This window comes from Bubalus bubalis, chromosome 1 (genome assembly GCF_019923935.1).
Source record: "Bubalus bubalis isolate 160015118507 breed Murrah chromosome 1, NDDB_SH_1, whole genome shotgun sequence".
Classification (NCBI taxonomy): Eukaryota; Metazoa; Chordata; class Mammalia; order Artiodactyla; family Bovidae; genus Bubalus; species Bubalus bubalis.
Genome location: NC_059157.1, coordinates 195,550,777 through 195,578,149, shown reverse-complemented (window position 1 = coordinate 195,578,149; position 27,373 = coordinate 195,550,777). Strand labels below are relative to the sequence as shown.

Genomic DNA, 27,373 nt, shown 5'->3' with positions numbered 1-27,373 from the left:
AATGAGTATTATTCCCTATGCTATACAGTATATCCTTGTTGCTTATCTACTTATATATATTAGTTTGTATGTGCTAATCCCACAGCACTAATTTGTCCCCCGCCTTCCCTCTCCCATTTGTTAACCATGCATTTGTTTTCAATAAACTACACGTTTCTCTGCTTTACTTTGTCGTGCCTCCAAACACTCCCAAAGATCTCTCCCATTATGTCTGCATTATGGAATGTGTTTCTATAAGCTTCTGGTTACAATTTTTTATGCTAAGTCAAGCAACTGAATAACCCAACCAACTAAAACTTAAATCCTAAGGTCCCAGTTAATATATGTTTAAACTGCGAGCTGAATTGAGGCAACTGTCATTGGGTTCTATGTGGCTGAAATAATAAAAACAGAAATGGTGACCAGTCTGCCAAGGGCACACTGTTGTCAGCCGCTTGGCCGTGTTCTTTGTTGAAAATGTATTATCTCATTTAATGGTGGAGATAACAGGAAAGATGGTAAAGGACAGGGAAGCCTGGCGTGCTGCAGTCCATGGGGTTGGTTGCTAAAAGTCGGACATGACTGAGCCACGGAACAACAACAATCTCATCTAAATTCCACAAAAATCCTATGGTGTAGAAACTATTTATTATTCTCACTTTATAGATAAACAAACTAAAACTAGGGAGGTAAGATGGTTGCCCAAGATATCCCAGCCGATGATGTGGAAAGCCAGAATTCTGATCCAGTTCTGTCTGAATCCACAGTCTGAGCTCTTATTTGTACACTATTAATACATGATCAAAAGTGTCCAGGAAGAACACAAGAAAGTAGAATGATGGAATAAATTTGTTAAATTGTTGTAGATTCTGAAAAGGCCTTTTCAAAGATGTGAGTAGTAAGTCATGGAGTAAAGTTGATATTCAAGATTGTCTATGATGTTGCTCAGCTCTGAACCTTTACATTTCCATGATGATAATGATTTACCTGTTGTTTTTTTTTAAACCAAGAGAAGAATCTGATTAAAAATAGCTTTGATTTAGCAAAAATAGCTGGGTGGATGTTCGTAAATGTAGAAAAAAAATTAAGATAGATGATGCTCCTTTGGGCTTCCCAGATGGTGCTAGTGGTAAAGAATCTGCCTGCCAATGCTGGAGACGTGGGTTCGATCCCTAGGTTGGGAAGATCCCCAGGAGAAGGAAATGGCAACCCATTCCAGGTTTCTTGCTTGGAAAATCCCATGGACAGAGGATCCTGGAGGGCTATAGTCTGTGGGGTTGCAAAGAGTTGGACATGACTGAGCAACTGAGGGTGCACACACGATGTTCGTTTGAGTCATCATACTTAGGATACCCATGGGATACCTACAAGGCAGTTCAGTGTGTCCTGTGGAGCATAGCGTTAAAGTCCTTGATCAAGGATCATACATTTCATACATCTGAGTTCTAAACTATGCCTTCTCTAGCTCTGGAAAGTCATTTAATCTTGCTGAGCCTTAGTTTCTGTGCCATCAAAATAAAGATGGTAGTATGGATTAAATAAGATGCATGTGTGAAGTGTATAAACAGTGCTTGGGATATGGTAATGCGTCCAAAAATTGCAGCTCTTCGTTTCATATTCCTTTAGGCATTTGGGAGACAGCCCTACACTCAAAAGATAAGCATTTATTATGGGTTGAATTGTGCCCCTACCAAAAAAAAAAAAAAGATACATTGACATCCTAACTTCCAGTGCCTTGGAACATGACCTGATTTGGAAATAGAGTATTTTCAGATTTGATCAAGTTAGGATGAGGTCACAAGGGTGGGCCTGATAGAATGACTGGTGCCCTTATCTGAAGGGGGCATCTGGACCCAGACATACACAGAGGGAAGGTGATGTGAGGATGCAGGGAGAAGCCCATGTAAGGATGGGGGTAGAGATTAGAAGGGTGCAGCTGTAAGGAACCCTGAGGAGTGCCACCCACCCCCAGAAGATGGGACAGGAAATAAGGATTCTGTTCAGAGTCCCAGAGCAAGCTTAGCCCTCCTGACGGCTAGATTTCAGACTTCTAGCCCCCAGAACTATGAGGAAACACATTCCTATTGTTTTAAGCCAGTTGGTGTGTGGTTCTCTTTGCGGCACCCCTTGAAAACCAATACAGCATGCACGCTGTAGTTGGAACACGAGAGTCTAGATGGCGAGGGGATATCTATGGAGTGAGGAGAGTGGAGGGCAAAACTCCCGGGATACCAATATTTAAAGAGGAGCAAAGAGAGACAGCTCAAGCAGGGAGAGACTTTTAAGTGGAACAGGTCACTCCATTTCTAAAACATGATGAGCATATGCAGTGTTTTCATGGAATACTAACTAAGAGGAGGAAACAGGAAAAAAAAAAGAAAAACAAAATCTCCACGCTAGATAACCCACTTAGGAAGAGCTGAGAATGACTATCCCATTGAAATATTTTGGCATGTCTGAATGTCAAAGATATCTTTAGAGCCCAACAAAAATAATGTAGTCATGTATTTTTTGAATAAAATATATGATGGAATTGTTGATTCTCAGTGAGCTGAAAGTAGGCACACCTTTTTTTTTTTTTTTTTCTTTTACAGTTCTTTGTGCTCTTCCCTAGGGTATTGAACAATCCATATGTACAGTTGCTTTTTGAGAATCGATTATTTAATCCACGAATGAAGTGGAGCATAGTGTGAGCCAGGTTGATGACTGCAGTGAAAAGGGAAAAGTTTGAAGGTAGATAAATAAAATTTGTGCAGAGAAGACTCTTGGTTCTACTAAACCGTTGAACTTAAAAGGGCCTCTCGCAGAGTCCCTGGAAATGATGCATAAAATCTAACAGCCTTTTGAATGCACAGCTGAACTGGGAAGAAAGTCAGCAAGTTCCTTATGGACTAAACTGAGGCAGAAACTGAGAACAGGGCAGCCTATTCGTCCCATTTGTCTCCTGTTATCTTAGGTGCTTTGGGTGGGGATGGGGTTCTCATGTCTATAATACAGATATTTGGGTTCTAAAGATTAATTAGGGACAGGAGATTACATCTTGGACTTGCAAAAGCAGTGATTGGACCTCCTAACTCATGCATACAACTGTCCCCAGTCTGAGAAATTAACCATTGAAAAGTGGTTATGGGCTAGAAATAAAGACAAAATCTTGCTTGAGAAGCTCGCCTTCAATTCAAGCTTGACACAATTCCTACAGATAAAGACCTACAGAAGATGATGCTGCAAACCTAAATTATGAAAACAGGAAGACTCTATCAAGACCAAGATTCAGCAGAAAGAACAGACAACATGATTCAGTTCAGTTCAGTTCAGTTGCTCAGTCGTGTCCGACTCTTTGCGACCCCATGAATCGCAGCACGCCAAACTCACGTCCATTGAGTCGGTGATGCCATCCAGCCATCTCAACCTCTGTCGTCCCCTTCTCCTCCTGCCCCCAATCCCTCCCTTTTCCAATGAGTCAACTCTTCGCATGAGGTGGCCAAACTACTGGAGTTGCAGCTTTAGCATCATTCCTTACAAAGAAATGCCAGGGCTGATGTCCTTTAGAATGGACTGGTTGGATCTCCTTGCAGTCCAAGGGACTCTCAAGAGTCTTCTCCAACACCACAGTTTAAAAGCATCAATTCTTCGGCGCTCAGCTTTCTTTACAGTCGAACTTTCACATCCATACATGACCACTGGAAAAACCATAGCCTTGACTAGACGGACCTTTGTTGGCAAAGAAATGTCTCTGCTTTTGAATATGCTATCTAGATTGGTCATAACTTTTCTTCCAAGGAGTAAGTGTCTTTTAATTTCATGGCTGCAGTCACCATCTGCAGTGATTTTGGAGCCCCAAAAAAGAAAGTCTGCCACTGTTTCCCCATCTATTTCCCATGAAGTGATGGGACCAGATGCCATGATCTTCGTTTTCCGAATGTTGAGCTGTAAGCCAACTTTTTAACTCTCCTCTTTCACTTTCATCAAGAGGCTTTTGAATTCCTCTTCACTTTCTGCCATAAGGGTGGTGTCATGTGCATATCTGAGGTTATTAATATTTCTCCCATGATTAAACCTTCAGTAATGTTAGATAATTAAAGTATGATATAGAGAATATAGAGTAAGTAGATTTAAAAAGTGACTAGATACCTAAAGGGCTTCACTGGTGTCTCAGAGGAAGAGAATCTGGCTGCCAATGCAAGAGATATGCAGGAGACAGGATTCAGTCCCCAGGTTGGGAAGATTCCCCTGGAGAAGGAAATGGCAACCCACTCTAGTATTCTTGCCTAGGGAATCCCATAAACAGAGGAGCCTGTCAGGCTGTAGACCATGAAGTCACATGAGTTGGACATGGCTTAATTTCTAAACAACAGATACATAAAAGAAGGAATAAGCAAAGAGAGGGAAAAGATTATGGAAAAGAATGGATAATATTGAAGAAGGAAAAATAGAATTCCTAGAAACACAGGGGAGTATTCAAAATCCAGATCAGAGAATATCAAAAACTCAGTAGATGGATTAAACAGTTGATATGAAAAGACTGAGAAGCGGATTAAAGATTGTATTCAGAATGTCACACAGGGACAAAAAGGGGAAGTTTAAGAAGAAAAGTCAACAGTTGGGAGGGACTCAGCGTAGACCTGTTAGAAGTTCTGGAAAGAGGGAATAAAGAGAATGGATGAGATGCAATACTTGAAGAGAGAAACAGCTAAGAGTTTCCCAAAATCGATGAATAAAACCATTCTCCAAATATAGGAAACACCATCTAGAGAAGGATGAAGAAGAATTCATCTTCTCTAATCATGTTACCATGAGACTGAAGAACACCAGAGACAAAGAACTTTAGAGGCAAATAATGAGAGACAGGGACTTTCGAGGTGGTCCAGTGGTTAGGACTCTGCTCTGAGGCTCTGGGTTCCATCCCTGGTCAAGGATCTGAGATGCCACAAGCCACTGGATGTGGCAAAAAAAAAAAAAAAAAGACCACTTAGCGAACTCACTAATTACCCCCCTATAAAAAGAAAGAAGACAGACTATCAGAAAATAATGCCAGTTATAAGGACAGCAAACCTCTCAATAGCCAAACAGGGCACAGAGGACAATAGAAGGAGATTTCCAGGAACTGGGAGAAACTGAGAAAGCTCTACGTCTATTCTGGTCTCTTAACATCCTTTTTCCTGCCACAGACTCTAATAATGTTGAATAAAAATATAGACTGACATTATTATATAAGCATAGCGATGAATGACTGGTGTTAAAGGTTCCTAAATACCTTACGTTCTCTGGGCAAAGGACATTTGGGGATTAAAGTTTTATTTTGTATAAAGATTAAGAAGTGAAGAAATTGGAGTAGAACATTAAACACCCAACCAGTAGAGAAACAAACAAAAAGGAGCAAAGAAAAATAGATGAACTCAATCAGATATTTGAAAGGAGAAACAACAGATACGGCAATCACAGAAAATGTGAAGTGTTAGAAGTCAGATATACCAGTAACAATAAACGTATGTAGATCGAACTTGTCATTAAAGACTGAGAATGATAAAATGGATTTTTTAAAAGTACTCCAGAGTTAGCTATGTACTATTTACAGAAACATCTGACACAGACAAGGAATCCCAGTAAACAGATGGGAAAAGATACACTAGCCAAATTGCAGTCAAAATAAAGCTGACAAGAATGGAAACAGAAAGCATTACTGGAGAAAACTGATAGTTACCACATGATAAAAAGTGTTTACATTTATGAAGACTGTACGGTGATAAAGCTGAATGTACCTAATAACATAGCCTCAAAATACATAAAGAACTACACAGAGAACTAGACCAGTTCATTTTAGAGATTTTAATTTGCCTTTCTCAGCTTTTGATAGATCAATGACATGGCAATTATGTGTGAATTACTGATTTTGATCTAGTGGTTATTTATAGAAACCTGTACTCAACAATTACAAGCCTTCTTTCTAAGCACTTGAAGGGCATTTGCAGAAATGGACCATGCCATAGGAGTAACAACCATTATTCAAAAAATCAGTATCATATACACCTCATTCACTGACAAAAGTACAATAAAACTAGAAATCAGTAATTATCAAAACAGTGACTGAACCACATTCATCGTTTGGAAATGAAAAGATCCAGAAGTAACCTTAACTGTAGGCTCTTTTCTTAAGCTCAAATTTCAATTTCTTGAGGCTCAAATTTGAGCCAGTTCTCTTTTTCAGGCTTCTTTATAAATGTAAAATTTGTTCTGATGAGGCGGCAAAATACTAAATCTTATTTTTGCAGGCTTCTGAGTGTCTAGAACAGCAGACTGGCAGCCTCGCCAGGGTCTGGTTTTATAAACAAAGACCTCACAGGCTTGTGATATGACTTAGAAATGCGATTTATTTTTGTTGGTATTTTTTCATGACCATGGGTGATTTTTCTTTCTGGAAGCCAGCATTTTACATTGATACTGTTCAAGAAAAATGACACTCAGGACTTATCACCAATTTGGTTCATTGTCGGGTGGGGCAAGTGTCTCAGAAACAGGATGCTTCCCTATATGAGGTATTTTGTTTCAAGAAGGCACCGTGTGTCTTCAGCAATGCAGTATCCTTTTGCTTAATTTAAATATCTACTTAATATTTTCCTGGCAGCAGTGGAATTCTATTAAGTCAGAATCCAGTTTCAGGGAAATGTAAAAAAAAAAAATTTCAACCCTAATCCTACCCACTGCTTGTCATCCCCTCACCCCTCACCACTCCCGCCTAAACAGTGCAAATCTGCTTTGCTTTTATTTATTGTTTTAATCTCCGCTTACTGAAATAACATTTGTAAAACTTTTGGATATTAACTGTGTCATCTAAAATACAAATAAGAGGCTGCAGAGAGAGAGATGACTTTCTTTTTTAACCCTGTACCACGGGGATTTACCAGTTTGATGTCCACGCGTTGTGGAGACTAGACATAGATGTTTTCCAAACAATTGAACTGGAGGGCTGAAAACAAGACAACTTATCTCTAGCGGCTCATGGTTCCTCTGCCAGAAGCACCTCTGAAAGCTTCTTAAAATGAAGTGATAAATCAGACTTTTGTGTTGAAAGGAAGAGGCTTCCCCTGTGATAATAGACTGTTTATTTCAATTTAGCAGAGTTTGCAATGCAGAATCCAGTGCGTGGATGCATTATTGCTCTGTAATGTGTTATCGTTGGCAAAGTGCTTGCACATACATTATCTCATTGACTTTTCTCTTCCCCTAACATTTCACTTAATTACCCACAGAAAAAAAGAAAACCTCTAGAGAGGTTGACTTCTGCATCTAAGGAATGGTTGAATCAGAACCAAAATATGAGTGTTCTGGCTCCTGATAAAACCTTTTATTTGATCACCACATTTGCTATGCTGGATGTGAATTAAGACATTCTTTGATTCTTCAGGTATTTTCAATGACTCTGGAATTCCTAGATTATAAAGTCCAACCTTCTTAGCAAGATCTTCAAGGTTCTCTTTGAAAGAAAGAGAAAGTGAAGTCGCTCAGCTATGTCCAACTCTTTGCAACCTCATGGACTGTAGCCCACCAAGCTCCTCTGCCCCTGGGATTTTCTAGGCAAGAATACTGGAGTGGGTTGCCATTCCCTTCTCCATCTGTCATCATACTGCGGTCAAAATCCTTTTTGTTCATGCAGGCTCAAGCCAAACCCTTCTGGTGAAACTCCCCCCCCCCTTTTTTTTTTCTGTCCCCTGATTGGGATGAATTGCTGCTTCTCTGTACTTCCACATCCTGCTTGGATAACACGGATTTAGTTCCATTTTGGGGTCATCTTCATGGCAACCTCCCTCGGTAGATTGTCAGCATCTTTGTCTTGGCCACCTCTGAATCCCTGCAGTACTTGTGTATATCATAAATGCTTAGTTAAATTCAGCTTAGTCTAAGGACTAAGACTGTTGGTCTTAAGATGGAAGTCCTATTGGTCTGTGGAATGTACACATTGTTTTATAAATGTCTACCGACAGTTGACTAGTAGTAAAGAAGGGTAAGGAAGATGTGGTACATATATGCAATGGAATACTGCTCAGCCATGAACAGGGCAAAATAATGCCATTTGTAGCAACAGGAATTCAACTAGAGAATGATTATACTAAGTGAAGTAAGAATGATAAACATCATATCATTTATATATGGAATCTGAAATATGATACAAGTGAACCTATCTAGGAAACAGAATCAGGGACATAGAGAACAGAGTGGCGGTGCCATGGGGAGGAGGACAGGTTAGGATGGACTGGGGGTTTGGGATTAGCAGATGCAAATTGGTATCTACAGAGTGGGTAAGCAGCAAGCTCCTACTCTTTTGCACAGGGAGCTATATTCAATATCCTGTGGTAAACCATAATGGAAAAGAAGATATGTGTGTGTAACTGAATCACTGTGCTATACAGCAGAAATTAACACAACCTGGTAAGTCAACCAGACTCCAATTAAGAAAACAATGCCATTAAAAAAAAAGGAAAAGAAACCCCAGGCTCAGTCATGAGGTTAGGAGACAGGTTCTGAGCTGCACTACTCCCTGGGGGGCAGAGGGTGTGCGATCCACCCCTGAACAGAGGCAGAGGTGACCCTGGGTTGGGGCTCATCCTGTGACCCCTCCCCTTTCTCCTTCATACGCATAGTTGGGGGTCAGAGAAAGAGGGAAGACCTGTTGAATCTTGTGGGACCTTGCGAGCTCCCTTCTGTGCTGGCAGGGTGGGGTGGAAATAGGAAAACTTGGCTGATCCATCATGGGCCATGGAGGAGACCTGGAAGCCTCTCTCCTGGGTGCTCTGTGGAGCTGAAGGGTGAGCTGAGACCCCACACACTGACTTGAACCCTAAAAAAATACCTTTTTACAAGAGCAGCATCCATGCCTGGCCCAGGGAGCTTGGGGAAGCCCAGGGTGGGCCCTGCCATGGGCAGGGACAGCACCTTCCGTCTTGTCCTCACTTCCCTGCCCAGGGAGTCACTATCAGCTCCTAAACCTCAAGAGTGTGGAGGACAGTTACCCAAAGGAGGTGGTGAGTGTAGGCAAGGGTGCAAGAAAGATGAGTCTTCAACCAGCGGGAGGTGTGTGGGCACAGACGGGGTGTGGGTTCACGACATGACAGCTGGGTGTGTGGAGATGGCAGGTCCGGATGGAGGAAAAGCTGGGAGTGATGCTTAGGACCCAGGAACCTGCGGCTGTGTGCTTCAGACTGAAGAGTTCGGACTTGATCCTTGCAAACCGTTCCCTGTAGAACACCCATAGAGGTGGTCTAGGGTAACGGCGCCCCAGAGACAGGTTGGAAAGGAGCGTCCTCATTTACTCTCTCAAGCAGTCATATTTTCATATTTTGTTTTTAATATTCTTTGCTTCTAAATGTATAGGGCAGAGGTGTGGAGATCGAATTTCAAAAGTATATAGAAGTAACCTGACCTGGTGTAATTTTGTTCTTTTCCAATGAAACAACTCCCATGAATGAACTGGATAAAAAATGTAGTATTAAAATTTTATGAAAATGTCATAAAAACATTTTAGCAAATGTAAATGTGCAGTCCTTTGTGGGACCTTGTTTTGATTTTGAAACACAGAGAATATATATATATATATATATATATATATATTTTATAAGTAACTGTTTAACCAAAGTATCACATGTTCATTGTAGAAAAAAAGAGAAGATAATGTTGAGTGAGAAGAAAAAAAATTTAAATCTCCATTGCCTTTTGCTCAGATGCAATAATTGCCATATCAATGCCTATCTCTTGAAAATTCTTTCCAAGGATATATTTGTATTTCTTTGAAGAATATAATTATACGACCATAACGTATTCAAAAATTTTAATCTATTTTGAACATTTTTTATATCAGTAACTACATTCAGCAGTGTAATTTTTAGTCTCTAAATATCACAAGAATGTTCCTAAATGTACAGCAACTTAACTCGTTCTTTTTTGTGTGGGACATTTAGGGTGTTTCCAATGTTTGGCTATTATAAACAGCACTACAAAGAACATCCTTGAAAATAAATCATTGCGTACTTCCTCTATGATTTCCTAAGGATGAATTTCTAGAAGTGGAATTTTTAGTTCAGAGAATACACACAGTTTTTAAAAGGCATCTGAAAAGTACTGCCTAACTGATGACTGGAAAGGTAGGAATTTATGCTCATGCCAGCAGGACAAGAGAAGGGCCATTTGACCAATCCGAAGCCAGAATTTAGCGGTAATCGTGCAGATCAAAGAGAAATTGGCCTCCGGGGTCTTGCATGAGATTCCCTTAAAAGGAAAATTGAAACAGCCATCGCAACCTTGAGCTTAGCGAGGGAAACCCATTAACAGGCACACCAAGGGACGCTGGAAAGAGATTGGCCTTCTTCTGGCTGTCTTCCTGAGGTGTCACTTGGCCATGGTAAGGTGAAGCCAGCCACTTTCAGGAAGGTATTTATGTATCATTTTCAGAATGTGTTTCCCCTATTAAGAGAAGAAAATGCCTTCCCAGAGTGAACTGATTTCTAGGAAGCAGTTACACCAAAGCATAGTCCTTCCATGTGTTCTAACCCAGTGGTGGAATTTACAGGAAATGACTTGGGGACCCTGTGGAAGGGAGGACCTTCTTTCCCAGAGGGCTTCCTCTGCATAGAACTAAGGAAAGACGGCTTGGATTCAGGGCATCCTGAGACCAATATATGATTTGTTCCTATATGATGAGGAGTCATGACATACCATGAGAAAAAGGGAGGGGAAAAAAAAAACTTTCTATGGAAACAGTCTGAAGTTTTGAACGTTTTGTCCGTGAAAGCAGAATTCTGACCTCATGGCAGAGAGCCATCTGAACTTCAATGACTTGGATGGAGTTAACATTCAGTTTTCACAGGCTAACAAAATGTTTCCATGTGGTTGGATTACAAAGGCATAGGCGTACCTTTCTGTCAACGCTGCCATTTGAGCTTTTGTAGATATTCTATGCTTTGTAGCAGAACCAGAGATCTTAGGCATGGGTCCTGTGACCATGGATTCTGCATGGAGGTACTCACCTAGGCCAGCACTTCCGCAGGCTGCATGTGGACACAGGTCAGCTGAGAATCCTATGAAAATAGACTCAGATTCAGCAGGCCTGCATGGCGCCTGGGGATTCTGCATTTCTAATTAGGTCCCAGGGAATGCAGAGGCTTCCAGGTCCTGTGATCACACTCTTAAGGAGTGAAACCCAGGAGTAGATGGTCTGAACCACATTGGAATTACCTGGACAGCTTTTAACAACTGATACCCAGGTTGCCCTCCAGCAGATTTCATTCAGCATCTCTGTGAGTGAGAGCCGGCATCTGTAGTTTTTGGTGTTTTTTTTCTGTCTCCCCATGACTCTCATGTGGAGCCCAGGGTATGGACCAATGCAGATTCCTTCACATGTGGGTGGGGAGGGGGATGCAGGGGTCTTCACTGATAAGTAAATTGGGTATATTCATGGGGAGGGGGTGTGCAAGAGCTGCTTAAATGATGAACTGTACCTCCATGGATGGACTTGAACACATCCTGAAAATACAGTGCCGAGTACCAAAAGCAAACTACATGTCGTTTATATTAAGTTGCAAGGCACACAACAATATGTTAGTGGATACAGCAAGACTATTCAGATATGCACAGGGGCAATGGATGCAACATTTCAGGATACTGGTTTCTCTGGGGTGTCCAGGAGAGCAATGGGCCGGGGATGAATTCTATTGGAGTCGAAATAATTCGTTCTTACTAATAAAGATGTGAAACCGTAGGGAAGAAACAAAAGAAGGGAGGGAGGGGGAGACAGGAGAGTGAGAAAGAAAAGGAAAGAAGGAGGGAAGGCGGCACGTGACTGGCTGTTTCTCGCCGTCACTCTGTTGTTTCTGGAATACAGAGTGTATTCCAACAGCACATCGATGCCCATGCTTGAGCAGCCTCAAACATTAGTAAGAGCAAACGGGATTCCAGAACTATTAAGGTAGAAAGCGATAAAAGGGTGGTCTCTTCCCACAGCAGATGTTTCAACTCACGATGATCTGCGCTCTCCCAGCCTGTCCAGAGACCCCCAGACCTAGGTTTTCATTCCACATGGGAAACAGACACAGAGGAGAGTCTCCGGGGGTCACGGCATTGAGAGACCCAGGGATTAGACGAACTCTGGCCTTTTGTTCTTGGTCCCGATGTCTCCTGGTTCAGGGACCCCAGGGAGGAGTTGCATCTCCCAGCGAGGCATATGGGGTACCCTCCACCCAGGCTGTTTGCGTGGGGTGCGCTGAACTTGTGTTTCCGTTGAGGGGATCACCTGCCCCTTCTCCCCAGGGCCCTGGCCTCCTAGTCCTCGGGGGTCGCCTTCCGTACACGGCGGCCAAGCGTGACGACGCTGCCAGCATCCTGTGGGTGTTTGTGCCTGGGCTGTGGAATGTGAACACCCCCAGACAGCTTGCCTCCTGCAGGTGTGAGTGAGTTGCCAGACCAGCTTCTCTGCAGGAAGAGCGTGTAACTGATGCCTTTTGCCTAGAAACACTTGCTTCCTGGGAGGTGCTAGGGTTCAGGTTGACCTACATGTTATTTCCAGTTCTGTGGTCAATATTTTCCAGTATTTCATACAAATATTGTATGTTTTTTTGTTAATATGTAATTAACATCTTCCTGATATATGTTCTTTTTTTCATATAAAGACACCAGTATTTTTTAAGAAAAGTTTTCATTGGTTCTTATTCCTTTTTTCCTCATTGTTTTTTAAAATATATTTTTTCTAGATTTTATTTATTTTATGGGTGTGCCATGCAGCATGTGAGATCAGGTATCAAACCCAGACTCCCTGCATTAGAAGCGGAGAGTCTAACCACTGGACTGCCAGGGAAGTCCCTCCCATTTTTTTTTTTTTAATTGAAGTTTGGTTGATTTTCAGTGTTAGGTTAGTTTCAGTGTAGAGCAAAGTGATTCAGATATTCTTTATTCAGATGAATAAATGAACAAGTAAAAAGAAATGAATGAGAAGAAAACCTTATCCCTCCAGGAAACTTCAGGTTAATTGAGCAACAAAGAAGCAAGTGGTATGACGAATCCTAAACTTCCAGGATATTTCCCTTTAAACTTTTTAAATATCTGGTCTTAGCATTGAGATCAGTGTTGTTTTTGACTGACCAGCATCCCTTCCATCCCTTTGGAGCAACTCCTTGATGTTTCCTGGAGCTCCCTCTCTCTGTTGGCAGTCCATGTGGTTCAGTCTGACTTAATCTTAGGTTTCCTGGGTGGACATGGAATTCAGACCTGAAGAATCGGCACAGCCCACCTCCTTGCACATAGTGATTAGTTCAGGAATGGCCATGTGATTCAAGTTGGTCCAGTGATTCTCAACCCTAAAGAGTTTTAGTGAACTGTGGAAAGAGGCTCAGAAGCTCTTTACGGAAGTTGTTTAGCTCTTTAGGATGGAAAACTCAAACCAACAGGGCCCAGCGTATCCAAGGAACCAGTCAGAGAATGAAACCAGTACAGAGGAAGGAGAGGCCAATGATGGAGAGACTTGAGTCTCGTGACAGTGTTTGTGCTCTGGACCAAACCGTGCCTGAAGCTAGTATATCCCCTGGACTTTTCAGTTATGTGAATCAATAAATACCCTTCTTTGCTTAAACAAAAACAAAAAAACTTAACTTTAAAAACAGTAGTCTGAGCATAAGTCAGTTGTTCTTCGGATGTTCTCCTTGGACTGGTCCCTGAGCCTGGCTTGAAAATTCTGGAAGAGTGGCAGGTGATGCTCTGGAAAGCTGTGGCTAGTGGGAGATCCCACCTGGGATATGGCTCTGCCCCAGGAGTTTGTCTTCAGGCATTGATCAAATATTCTTCCATCCCCTTTCAGATCCCACGCTATGGAGTACAGACCATGTCCGGCAGTGGCTGGAGTGGGCAGTCAAAGAATACGGGCTTCCGGACGTTGACATCTTATTATTCCAGAATATCGACGGGAAGGAGCTGTGCAAGATGACCAAAGATGACTTCCAGAGGCTCACCCCGAGCTACAACGCTGACATCCTTCTGTCGCACCTCCACTACCTCAGAGAGAGTAAGGCGGTCCCCACTCCCCACGAAGACCACTGTCTGAGGTCCTTCTTAACCTCAGATGCAGAGGATTCAGCCCTCTTTCTGCCCTAACCCGATTCCCATTAGGATCTGAGAGAATGCTCAGAAGGTGATGACTTAGCCAGATGCGGAGTGAAAGTGGCTCTTTTATAAGAAGCAGCAAAGTCACCTCTAGTGTTCCGTTGCTCCTCCAGGGTTCCCCTGACCGAGAAGATCACGTATCAGAGGGAAACAGAGCTTTACCCGGTCACACGTTAGTTCATCTCCATGGGGTCCAAACAGGAGAAACATTACCGTAGGCCTCCTACTTGATGGGAAGTATGGCGTTCATCTTCCTGAGAGCTAAACCAAACTCCCTTGCATACCCCACTGGAGCACAAAATGAGGAGCGTTTTTGCTTGGTATCTTGAGATATGGCTTAGCCTGTCAGAATGGGAATGGCATCTTGGCAATGAGAGGCATGAATCTACAGAGTCTGCTGCATGCTTTAATATTTCAAAGGTCAAGCACAGTCAGAAGGAGCTAGTCGAGATAGTGCTACAGTGGGTGGTGTGAACTCTTTGGTGTAAATGCTTTGCCTGGCATCCCTGGATTCAATATAGGCTCCCATCTAGGTTTTAACATGCTAACTGGTAGCAGAGCCATGGAGAGATTTCCAAGCAGCCCATGATATTTAGGGTGGGGAGTGTTGGGGGCAGGGGGAGGGGCAGATATTTTCTTTCTTCTTCTTTTTTTTTTTTTAATTTTTCAAGGAAGGTAATTCTCTCTCTCTTTTTTTCATTTGGATGTTGCCTTTTTGTTTTGTTTTGTAGCACCTCTTCCACATTTGACTTCAGATGATGTTGATAAAGCCTTACAAAACTCTCCACGGTTAATGCATGCTAGAAACACAGGTAATGCTGGCCCCGCCCCTTGCCCCCAGGACAAGTGTAGGCTTTTGTTCACAGGTCACATGCTTTCCGGGTGGAACATGGGACAGCCAGTGCATCAGGAAGGCAGACGGCAGAGGTAGATGGTGGAAGGGTCCTTGGTAGATCAGGGCTCTGTGTTGGCGCTACCGCAGCCTCTTTGGTCTCTGAGTACTCCCCTGCTTTCCTTGCCAGTCAGACGATTTCTTTCAGCCAGGAGATGTGCGGGATTAGCTTCTAGCCATAGCCTCAGCTCACTTTGCTGGGTCACTGTCTGCTGCTCTGAGTGCTCCAATATGCCCTATGCTGACTGTAGAAACTAAAAGCATGTCCTGTGTAAAGGGGCCCTTCGCATCCTCCTTTTTCTCCTTTGAAAATTAAAGGCTGAGAACTCAACACTTTTAAATTTTTTTTTTTTTTTTTTTTTTTAATTCTTAAAGGAGCATTTACTAGGACAAGCAGGGATTATACTTTTCCCTTTTTGGTAAAGTTTTAGGCCATTGGACTTGACTTGCATCTTCTTGCACAGACCTTGTACTTTTGCAAAAGGCAGTAGGAGGGAATGTTGGTTGCCTCTGGGGAGCTTTTGTTGCGAGGGAGGCTATGTTATGATTTTGGAAGATTTGAAATTAGTGACTAACCCAAATACCTGCTATTCCATATCTTAACTATTGATTCTACGTCTTATTAATATTTATTTACCTTTTTTTTTTTTTTTTTTGGCCTGAGCCTGATAGAGTTTAACATGATGCTTCTTCCTGGCTAACCCTTCTTCCTCCCCTCCCAGTAAAGGCTGAGAGTAGAGGCTAGGCTTTCTGTGGATGAATGTGGTCCTGGTGGCATCCCTTTTCTCCATTGAGATGGAGACACTGTGTAAGCCTGACCACAGGCTGCTAACCCCACTGTATCATTTTCCCGGGACCCTCTGCCACCCCCAGGCTAGGGAGAAAACCATTGAGTGTTGGAAGGACCAAGTAACCCCTCATAAGCAAGCCAGCCAATTCACGGTCAACACACACAGAGAAATGCAGCCTTTTCCCAAATATTTGCCGTGTTATTTTTAAACATATAATATGAGTGAGTCCAAGCTTGAGTATAGCAGGGATTGCTAGTTGATTCTTGAGCTGGCCCTCAATGTTCAGAACATTATGTTTTTAACCTGAAGTTTAAAAATTGCTTTGAATTGATCATACACTTTTCTGATGTAGGTTACATAATATGCTTTTTAATAACCTCGTGGCCAGAAATAGCAAGCATCTTAGACAAAGTGATTCCACTCCCTTAGGAAATGCTTTGAAAAGACACACTTTCAGATAACTTCATAGTCATTTAAAAATTCTTTTTAGCAGGGAATGAAAGTGTCAAGGAAGCTCTGATTTCATTATTTTTGTCCTTGCTAAACATAGAAGCAGTCGAAAAGCAGGGTAGCACATTCCAAATGGACTGAGCTGGAAAAAAGGGAATTTTGTCCGTTAGCAAGTTGAGCATTGATTGAGAGAGATAAAGGGAAGACAGGCATGTGAACAGAGATGTGAATTCATTTTTAATTAGATCCATATATTCTTTGGCAAAATAGTTGTAATTCTTTGGTACTACTTTCCAAGGGCTCCGTAAAAATGTTTTATGGATTTTTATACAATTTGAAAATGAAAACACCCAGCATGGAATTGTTCTAATAAAGCTAGCTTGTGGGAGGATGGAGAAACACAGGAAGGCGCTTCAGGAGGAAGCTGAATAATCCAAACCCAAGACCCTGTATGCCAAGTGGAGCATCCCTTCCAGCTTCAGCAAAGGTTTCTGACACGCGTCCTTGCCCCTGCTGCCCAGATCAGGCGTGGCTGGTTCCAGGAGGCTGCCTGCCTCGGTTGTCAGGGGGAGAGTAGGCTAGGCACTGTTGCTGAGACGGACGACCATGGCAGCAAGACCTTCACGTTTTCTGTCTTTCCTTTTGTCTGCAGGGGGTGCAGCTTTTATTTTCCCAAATACTTCAGTATATCCCGAAGCTACGCAAAGAATTACAACTAGGCCAGGTACGAAAACACCCCTGTGTCATCTGTTTTTTTTTTTTTTTTTTTGAGAGACATCTCAGGATGTCCTGTGAGATGCGTGACCTACGTCACGTGACCCAGCTGATCTTGGATGGGAGCCCTAAACAGTCTGCCTCTGCCTCTGTGGATCTGGAGCCTAGAATCAGTCAGACCTTTCTGCTCAGAGATCACAGGGACAGTCCCTCCCTGAACTGCAGGCTGAAAAGCGGGTCAGCCCGTTCACCAGCTGATCTCAGACACAGATGGGCCGAGAAGTCATTCCCAATGCCTGTCCGATTTCAAGTTTACAGAAGGATGTAGTATCATCTGTCCATCCTAATTGCATGACCTGGAACCAGTGGCGTCCCCCTAACACAAGTGACCAGTTCCCAGCTGTCACGAGAGCCAGACTTTCAGAGCAGAAGCATGTAATCGATCCTATTTACACCTGAAGCTTTATGTCTTTCCTGATGACTTAATTAGCTTATTAATTTATGTGTCATTCATGAAAAAAAATATCAGTAGTTATCAAGGGCCAATTCATGTTAGATGCTGGGGATCTAAAGATCAGCCAGACTTCAGAGAGCCCCCTGTCTTCAGAAAGCTGACCTGGACATTCCCCAGGTGCCCACCCACCCTTCTGAGTGCCAGCCATGGAGTGCAGTGGGGAACGAGCCCACGGCACACAGCATAAAGCTCTAGATGTTTCAGTTAAGCCACCTAGAGCCAGAACAGACTTACACGCATAATATTTAACCTTATGAGTGAGGTGCCTGGAGCTGGAGGGGCAGAAATGGATGTTTAATCTAAAGCACTGATCTTGCAGTAGAAGCACCACCTCTGACAATAGCGGCTGTGGGAGCAGGAAGGGAGAAGAATTCCTCCCTAAATTCCTCTCTCCAGGAAAGGGATGGGCCACGTGTGCTGCAATGGAAGGGCCATGTACAAGAGGAGGATGGAGTGTTGCCAGGTAGAGAAGTGCAGGGGGGTGGCCTTGGGCAAGCATGGTCCCATCACCTAAGCCCTCACTGGGATGTACAACCCCACCAGCTGGATGACGTGAGCAAGCCTCATAGCTGAGGAATCGTGACTCAGAGCTGTGGTATGGTTTCTGCCTGTTCACACATGGATACAGAACTCCCATCTTCCTTCCTAGACCCAAGCTGTCACTCTTCAGCTTCTGGCATCTGTCCAGGCTGCCCAAGTCCCAGTGTGACCTGGTCCCAGGCACCAAGCTTGGGGTTTCTGTTTCTCCCCATCGAAAAAGATGGGGGACCAGTGAGCTGACTAGCACAGGGAAAGATGCTTCTCCGGGTGAGGACCGCTCTGGTACTGCGACTGAGCTGGCGATTTTCTGTCCTCTGAACTCATAAAGTTTTCTCCCCTGTCCCTCCTGAAAAGCACAGCAGAAAAGCTCAGCCAACGTGCTTTGTTATCTCTGACGCAGACCATGTACATAATCATGGACAAGACTCAGGGTCTGCAGTGATCTAGACTGGCTCCAAAGGAACCCACCACCTGTACTGGAAAAGGAGCATCAAAGTGCACATGTCATGCTAGGTCTAGACGTGCCTGAGCTGACTGCCAGTAAATGCACCTTTGGGACGTCACGGGAAGTATAGGAAAATCATACTGATTTCCTAAGTGTTTTAAAAAAGTTCCCATCCATACTCACAGAAGCAGAAGCTGCCTGTAAACTGTAGCCTACTATGCTCCTCCATCCATGGGATTTTCCAGGCAAGAGTACTGGAGTGGGTTGCCATTGCCTTCTCCAGAGGATCTTCCTGACCCAGGGATCGAACCCAGGTCTCCTGCACTGTAGGCAGACCCTTTACCCTCTGAGCCACCAGGGAAGTCCATAAACCTTTGGCCAAGGGTTGCTCATTTGTTTGTCTGAAGAGATTTCGTGGATGTGTCTGAGTCTCAAAAGCTGAGGATTTTGAGCTGGTGTTGGGATCGTGGGGGCATATGAGTTGGTTTAGTGTGATGGTCAGGACTACATGCTGCTTCACAGACAGAACAGTAGGTCTTTTGACTTCCCTGGGGGTCTGGTGGTCAGACTCTGTGCTTCCAGTGCAGGGGGCAAGGGTCTGATCCCTGATTGGGGAGCTAAGACCCCACGTGCCACTTGACTCAAAAAGAGAAAACCGTGGGCCCTAGAGTTTCTTTTTACCCTATTTGAGGATGTGGTGGATTTGGAAGAGGTCCTTTTCTTAATATTATAAAGTTTTATTCATATTTTTATATCCTCTTTAAATTTGTTTTTAATTGGAGGATAACCGCTTTGCACGAATGGGTTGGTTTCTGCCATGCATCAGCATGAATCAGCCATGGGTGTACACATGTCCCCTCCCTCCTGAACCTCCATCCCACCGTCCACCCCATCCCACCCCTCTAGGTTGTCACAGAGCCCTGGGCTCTGACTCCCTGCGTCATGCAGCAAATCCCTGCTGGCTGCCTGGGGTACACGTGGTGATGCATCTGTTTCAGCGCTGCTGTCTCAGCCCGTCCAACCCTCTCCTTCCCTCACTGTGTCCACACGTCTCTTCTCCGTGTCCGAGTCTCCACTGCTGCCCTGCATGTAGGTTCATCAGCACCATCTGGAGCGTCCAGGTGTCAGAGAGGAGAGTGGCTGGGAGGACCATGCTGGGACACCCCAGGGAGACACAAGGGTGGCCAACGCTCATTCACCTGGCGAAACCCTGATCACGCACTTTCCTTCCATCTATCTATCATCCAAACGTGACTTGGAAGAGACTCAGATTTGTACCAAAATACCTGTTTTGATGATTGCCGCTGTGATTCTGAAAGGAGATGTAAATATTGGTGTCTGAGATATCTACTATCTACGAAGAATTCAAATCAGAGCGAATGAGCCAGAGAGCTGTTTGCTGTCAGACAGACTGAGAGATTTGAACCTGGGGAGAGTAGACTTGTTTGTACACTTGGGGTGGACCCGTGATCAGCCTTGCAGGGATGACTTTGTAGTGGTGCAGTTGGAGAAGGTTGCGATGGCTTGGGAAGGGTTGGGGAGGGGCCGACGGGTGGTGCAGGGCTCCCTGGGAGAGGGGGTCTCTGGGAATCTGACCGTGTGCCTGTGGTCAGTGGATTTCTTTCAGAAGAGGTGGTTGCTGACTCTTTCCTGGGGAGAGGTCCTTGGGGATAGAGGCCTGAGTTCCCATTGCCCTGTGCCCTTGGCTTGCAGCATCTGTCCATGTCTCTGATCTCACACTCATGGAGACAGAGGACTCCTGCCTCCCATCCACCTGTCCTGCCACGTCCAGCGTCCTGATGCTCCCTCCCACCTGCTTCCTTTCTTTCCTTCTCCAGCACCCAGCCCTGGGCGGCCTGCCCCACCCTCCCTTTCCTCTTGTCATGGTCCGTCTCCCCGAGTCGATCCTGTATTCTGGAGTTCCTTTGCGGCCTGCCCTGTCCAGTGGCTGCATCCTTTCAATTCCCCCAACAATCAGCCGGGACCACCCGGTGACCTTACAAGATAACACACGATGGACAACATACTCCTTTGTTCATGCCTCAGCCCCTCTCCCTTCCCGTGCTCGTTCCTATTTATTCATTTCCAAACTGTCCTGATTCAGAATGCACCCTCTTTTGTGATCCCTTTGTTGAATTAGCATGTAGATGAGTCTGTCCACTCCTCTTGGAAAATACTAGCACATGGGCAGATCCGTTTACATTCTTTTTTTGTGATCGCATTTCGTGGCATCACATGCGTTTCTCTGAGAGTCAGTTATTATTACCAGAAGTCCTTTCCCCATCTTCCCCAGAGGCACCCTCCTCCTTTTTGCTGAGTGCATGCCTTTTGGGGACAATGGCCCCTTGAGGCCTCAAGGGGCATAGAGACAGGCCTGACTGGGGGAAACTTGCAGGCTGGTTTTGACCTCGCGATGTAAGCCCTGCCTGATACCTTGGGCACAGTGTACATGAAAGCTCTGGTGTAAGCCCAGGACGATCTGTAACCCTACCCTCTCCTCCATCACCATGGCAACCCGTGCACCGTGATACACATCTAGGATGTTGTTGAAAGAGACTGGAGTCTTGGGTCTGCAAATGCAGCCTTGACTTTGGCTTTTGAGCTGGTGCTCTTCAAGTGTTTCTTGGAATCTGCGGTGATTCCTCCTTCAGGGTTTGCAGCACAGTGCCAGTCAGCATCTCCAGTCACAGCAAGACCACACAGCTAATGCCCTGTCTCCTCAGATAAGCCTGCAGCACATGGCTGAAAATGCGTTCTTGCCTTTGCCCTGACTCTGCTATAACCACGGACCTGCAAACCTGGTTGAGAAGGGAAGGCGAAGTGCACCCGCCCCCACCGCCAGATCTCCATGCCTTTGACAGAGGAGTTTAGAAGACTATAGGGAGAGCTGGAGGAGAACGAGAGGGTAGTTTCATCATGGTAGTAGGCTTTACTCTAAAAATCCCATGCATTAAGTGGGAGTTTAGAGATTGGTTTTGGGCCATAGCTCTTGGTCTTTGTGTCTTTGCCATAAGCATCCAAGCTCATTGCGAGCTGGCAGAATCCATCCTTTCACATCCAGCACAGCCTGGGACCTCCAGAGTTGCTTCATACATGTGGCATGGGTCCTGCAGAGGGAGGGTAAACCTCTTATGAGCCAAGTTCTGGTCCTTTAAAGTGGCGGGTGGACTTGAAGAGGGCTAGTGGGCCTGTTCAGTGATCCTGATGAAAAGAGAACATAAAACTTGGTGAACCTAATCTTGCAAGAAGGACAGCAAGGATGCTGTCTTACACCGTTGATGTCTAGAGGAGGGAGCAACGGTGGGGAGGAGTCTCATTCAGAATCAGGAATTGATCTTATCGTTGCTGTTCAGTCACTAAGTCATGTGCGACTCTTTGCGACCCCATGGACTGCCGTACACCAGGCTCCTCTGTCCTCCACTATCTCCCGGAGTTTGCTCAAATACATGTCCATTGAGTCGGTGATGCCATCCAACCATCTCATCCTCTGCTGCCCCCTTCTCCTTTGGCCTTCAATCTTTCCCAGCATCAGGGTCTTTTCCAATGAGTCAGCTCTTCGCATCAGGTGGCTAAAGTATTGGGGCTTCAGCTTCAGCTTCAGTATCAGTCCTTCCAATGAATGTTCAGGGTTGATTTCCTTTAGCATTGACTGGTTTGATCTCCTTGCAGTCCAAGGGACTCTCAAGAGTCTGCTCCAGCATCGCAGTTATCTTAACTCCCAGGACATAAGCAAAGATGCTGGGGGGAAGGAGCCAGCAGTAGTCACACTCCTTCTTTGTAGCTTCATGGTTTTTGGTCTAAATCATGGCAGAGAACATACTTCTTTGGTACCTTCAGCTGCCTCTGGAATGGTTCTTATAAAACTCAGTTTTAAAACAGAGTCTGTTAAAGAAATAAAAAGAGCAGAACCCATGCCAGAAAGCAGCCTTCCCTGGCACAGACCTTCTGCCAAGTTTATGAGTTAATGGCCTTGAAGATCAAAATGGAAGAGAAATGAAGGGTGGGTTGAAATGACCACCAAAAGTGACATGTAAACTGTGTTCTTACTCGAAGTCTTATGATCTACTAATCCATCAGGGGCAAATAGCAAATGTACACGGTGTCATAATTTTTCAAGCCGCCAAGGAGCAGAACTGCTCAAAACTGGCTCTGCTTTGAGGTGGTGTAGCTGCTGGCGAGGTCACTGAAATGGTCGTCTTTCGTCTCAGCCAGGCTTGAATCAACATTCCCCGGTGTCATATCCCACAGGAGGGGGCTTGGGGCCCCCATGGCACATGATCAGTAGCTGATAAGACAGCCCCAGGGCAGAATTTCATGAACAAAAACAAAGCTCCACTTATCTTCCGTGGCAATATGCTCACGAGCACATTAATCATTGTTCATGTAAACACCTCAAGTTCTTGGCTAAGAATCAGGCTTGGAGTTGTTTAGGTCCTGACTGATTTTCGAGGCAGGATGGGACACGGTTGTGCACGCTAAGAAGGACTTCACGAAGACAGAGTCTTAAAATATTTTTCTATTCGTGGCTTGGTGCTTGATTTCTTCCAGGTACATTTCACAGGCAGTCTTATGTTTAAGATAGTAGCAGACTCACTGACGGACACTGGCTGCTAATTCCATTTGTGTGCTCATATTTCAGGCAAAAGCATTCAATCTAGAACTTGGTCCTCTCATTATTGGCATTCACAGACTCAGATAGCATTTCTGAAATAATTATCTGGAGGAACACAGGTTTGTAGAAAAGAAAAATGGAAATTGTCTAGAACAGGCTTTCTCAAACTTCAGCATACAGCCAAGTCAAGTGAGATCTTGTTTTGAAATTGAAGTATAGTTGATTTAGAATGTCATGATATTTTCTGGTGTACAGAAAAAAGTGATTCAGTTATATATATGTGTGTGTGTATACATACATATACCTACACATATATTATTTTTCTGATTCTTTTCTCCCATAAATTTTTACAAAATATTGAGTATAGTTCCCTGTGCTGTACAGTAGGTCCTTGTTGGTTCTCTGTTTTATTTTTAGTAGTGTGTATATGTTAATCTCCTAATTTATCCCTCCCCCACCTTAGGAAACCATAAGCTTGTTTTCTATGTCTGTGGGTCTATTTCTATTTGGTATATAAGCTCCTTTGTATCATTTTTTTTAAGATTCCATATGTAAGTGATATCATATATTTGCCTTTCTCTGTCTGCTGCTAAGTCGCTTCAGTCATGTCCGACTCTATGCGACCCCACAGATGGCAGCCCACCAGGCTCCTCTGTCCCTGGGATTCTCTGTCTGGCTTAATTCAATAGAATGATAATCCCTAGGTCCATCTATGTTACTGCAAATGGCATAATTTAATTCTTTTTTATTGCTGAGTAATATTCCATTGTGTGGTTTCCCTGGTGGCTCAGTGGTACAGAATCCACCTGCCAATGCAGGAGATTCAGGTTTGATCCCTGGGTCAGAAAGATCCCCTAGAGAAGAAAACGGAAATCCACTCCAGTATTCTTGCCTGGGAAATCCCATGGACAGAGGAGCCTGGCGGGCTATGGTCCACAGGGTTACAAAAGAGTCAGACATGACTTAGCAACTAAACAGCATCAATATTGCATTGCACACGTGCACCACATCTTCTTTATCCATTTGTCAGTCACTGGACATTTAGGCTGCTTCCGTGTCTTGGCTATTGTGAGTAGTGCTGCTAAGAACAGTGGAGTGCACGTATCTTTTTTAATTATGGTTTTCTCCTGACATATCCCCAGGAGTGGGATTGCAGGGTCATATCTGGTAAAATGCAGATTCTAATTCAGTAGATCTAGAGTGAGATTCTGCATTTATAACAAGCTCCCAGATATTACCAGTACTGCTGGTCTGTGGAGAAACGAGGACCTGGAACATATTTCTGGATTCTCTTGCTTTTTCACTCCTGTTAGAAGTGAAAGGGCTTCCAGATAGAAGCCCTGTTGCCGGTGTGACTTTCTGCTCCTGTAGTGGGCTAAGATACTGTTAGAATTGCCCTCCTAGATTTTTCTTTCTGAGACAGTTCTCAAATTGAAACTCTGGCTAACCATTCTCTAGACCAAATGCAACTCAATGAGAATCCGTGTGCAAATGCCCCCAGCGACGTAAGTTGAAATTTAGTGGTAAATTGATCGCAGCTGCAGATTTAACTCCCCTGTGTAATCCCAACATCAGAAAAATGAGAATCCAAGGGACTGGGTGGGAACCGCTTCCAGTCCCAAAATACAAAAATGCCAGTGGAGAGGGAGTGGTGCGCAGCAGCAGAGAAAGTGATCAAACTCAACCAAAGCTCTGGAGAGGAGGATTTCACAGACCACACCAGTCGAGATGGTCGTAGCCAAACAGACAAAATAAATTAAGGCAATTCTGTGTTGGATTTCACGTTGCATTTCATTGCTTGTCTCTCTGGGATAGGAAAATGGAAAGAGACATGTCTTTTGAAACATAGTCAAGCTTTTTGAAGACGGACCCACCAAATGGCCAATTTTGAACCAAGTTTAAAATCTCTCCACGTGAGAGTTTATAGCCATCTCCAGGTGTCTGGAGCAGGACACCTGCTCCAGGACGTGGGTATGGCTTTCAGCTGGCCCAGTGACACATAGCATTGAACCGAGACCTACTGATCCAAGAAGACGTAGATGTGAAATGCCTCTGTCATAAGACTGCATGTACCAATAGCTTTACATAGGCACAGTCAGTAAGAGCATGCATAATAACATTTCTGGAATATATTTTAAAGGAAACTTGAAACGACTTACAGTCATAATCATAATAGAGCTTGCACAGAGGGTGCCGAAATATAATTATTCAGTTTGCATATGCAAAGTGTGATGAAGGTTTATGGGACAAGTGACAATACATTATAAATACAAAAAAAAAATCATTGGCATATACTTCAGTTCTATGATCACTGCTAATATGTTGTGGGGGCAATACTATTTCAGTCTTACCGATGACTTCATGCGATTCCTTTTAGGGAAATCCTAAATTCATTTGGAGCAGGAGAAAAAGTAGACATTTGCACAGAAAAAGAGCTAGTCCCTTAAGACTGATTGAATAAAAGTGGATGAGGGGGATTGAGGGGTGGCTGAGAGAGGCAGGTGGCGAATAAAGAAGGCAGTACTCTTTTCCAAGGAAGAAGAGGAAGGAACACGAATGCCATTTGGTGGATTTAGGGTCCGGCCTCGAGCAGGTATCAGTTCACTCATCCATACCGCAGGCTGTGTTTCAGACGGGTCATGCACGTAATAACAGGGTAATGGACTTCAGTCAGCTCAAGCTGGAAGCAAAACAAATAGATGGTAAGAAACTTGATACGGTCTTGACTATGACTGTAGTGAATTATCTTAGGGGAGTCCACCAGCTCCGAGAGAATCTGTCCATGGAAGTTCTCAGATTAATGGGTGAAAATGGGTTAGATCGAAAAAAGATACAGAGTTATCTTTTGTAAATGAAACATAAATCTCATGAAACCCAGGTTGAATGTTTCTTTGGATCACTGGGTTTTCTCACCTCTTCTAATAAACACAAACTTTAAAAAGCATACAAAATAGCTATTATCAAGCCACATCATTGATCTTTTAGTCATTTTATTTGTCTTTACAGATTTACCTTATGAACCACCCAGGAGATCCGCCTGGACCAGCCATGGCCACCCCGCCCCCCAGTCGAAAGGTACGGTGTTGGTTCCTGCTGCCTTGAACCCTCTCATCACCGGGCAGTGGGTAACTCTTGATGGAGTAAATAATCATTTCTTTAGCCAGTTTGTGCTTTTTCAACATACAACATGTGTGTCCATTTGGCCCCAAAGTGCAACTGATCTTTAAATGCAATGATTCATTCTCTTTGGGGGTTAGCCGTATTTCTAGAACAGAAAGAAGTGAACAGTGTGATGTATTTCCACATGAACAAATACATGTCTCATGGGATGCTTTGAGTACAGATTCAACCCCAGGTCATTTCCCAGTCTTGGCCATGTTTAAAGTATTCCTTGCTTTATTTTATTTTCCTAGTAATTTACTTTTATCTATTTATTTTAGAGGGCGATTCATTTTCATTTGTTTTGTAAACCATCTCAAATTTTCTTTTTAGTTTTGGAAAAAATGGGACACAAATAAAATTTTAAAATAAGTTAGAGGGCCTTTGTTTTGCTACTCTGTTTACATTTGATTTTGTTTTTGGAAAAATTTTCCTTACCCTAAGATGCTTCTTATCATAAGACTAGGACTCTTTTGTTCTTAACTAAGATAATTGGTGGAATGATGAACAGCAGCACCAAAATCTAGTAGTCAAACACAAGTTATGGCTAATTGTCTCTTTCATTTTTGGATTTTCAGCTGCTCAGCCGTCTCCTTCCACAGTGCCCAAAACTGAAGACCAGCGTCCTCAGCTAGGTATGTTTCAGGGAGCCTCATGATGGTCATAAAAGAAGAAATGGTCTGGCAGCATCTTTCTAAAATGTGTCACTTTCTAAATGAAATTAATGTTCCTTTGTCTTCTTTAGGACTGTTCCATATGTAAAACGGGCACCAAACTACCATTCTACTCAATTGGAAATGGTTGAGTTTTTGCTAAACCATTTACAAAATCTATGCAGTAAATATGGAAAATACATTCCCTCTGCACCCAGCTTCTTTGTGTCCTGGGAATTATTTGACTTTTACCTTCCAGGCCACATACAACAACATCAGCCCAGAAATGCAGTGGAATGTTTCTGCTGCCAGCATGCTGAGCAACGCAGCCAATATTGTCCTGGGGACCGTGGGGGACTGAGGACATTTGCCCTGTTTATGTTCTGGGATGGAGAGAGGCCTGGACTGGATGTCAGGAACCCCAGACCAAATCTGAGCTCAGCCACCAGCTAGGAGATCTTTACCTCGAAGCCTGTCTCAGATCCTTG

The 27,373-nt window shown here is 43.8% G+C and overlaps 1 protein-coding gene across 7 annotated transcripts in view; it reads left to right on the top strand.

Moving 5' to 3' along the window:
- ERG (ETS transcription factor ERG) overlaps positions 1–27,373 on the top strand; it is a 323,164-nt gene that overhangs the window by 284,094 nt on the left and 11,697 nt on the right. For 5 of the 7 annotated variants that reach the window (XM_044948472.2, XM_025293986.3, XM_025293988.3 and 2 more), the window contains 5 exons: positions 13,814–14,017; positions 14,847–14,927; positions 16,901–16,972; positions 26,080–26,148; positions 26,811–26,867. In XM_044948472.2, the coding sequence (XP_044804407.1) occupies positions 13,814–14,017; positions 14,847–14,927; positions 16,901–16,972; positions 26,080–26,148; positions 26,811–26,867 (483 nt within the window). The remainder of the gene's footprint in view (positions 1–13,813; positions 14,018–14,846; positions 14,928–16,900; positions 16,973–26,079; positions 26,149–26,810; positions 26,868–27,373) is intronic. The other 2 variants (XM_025293990.3, XM_025293998.3) reach the window with 2 other exon arrangements.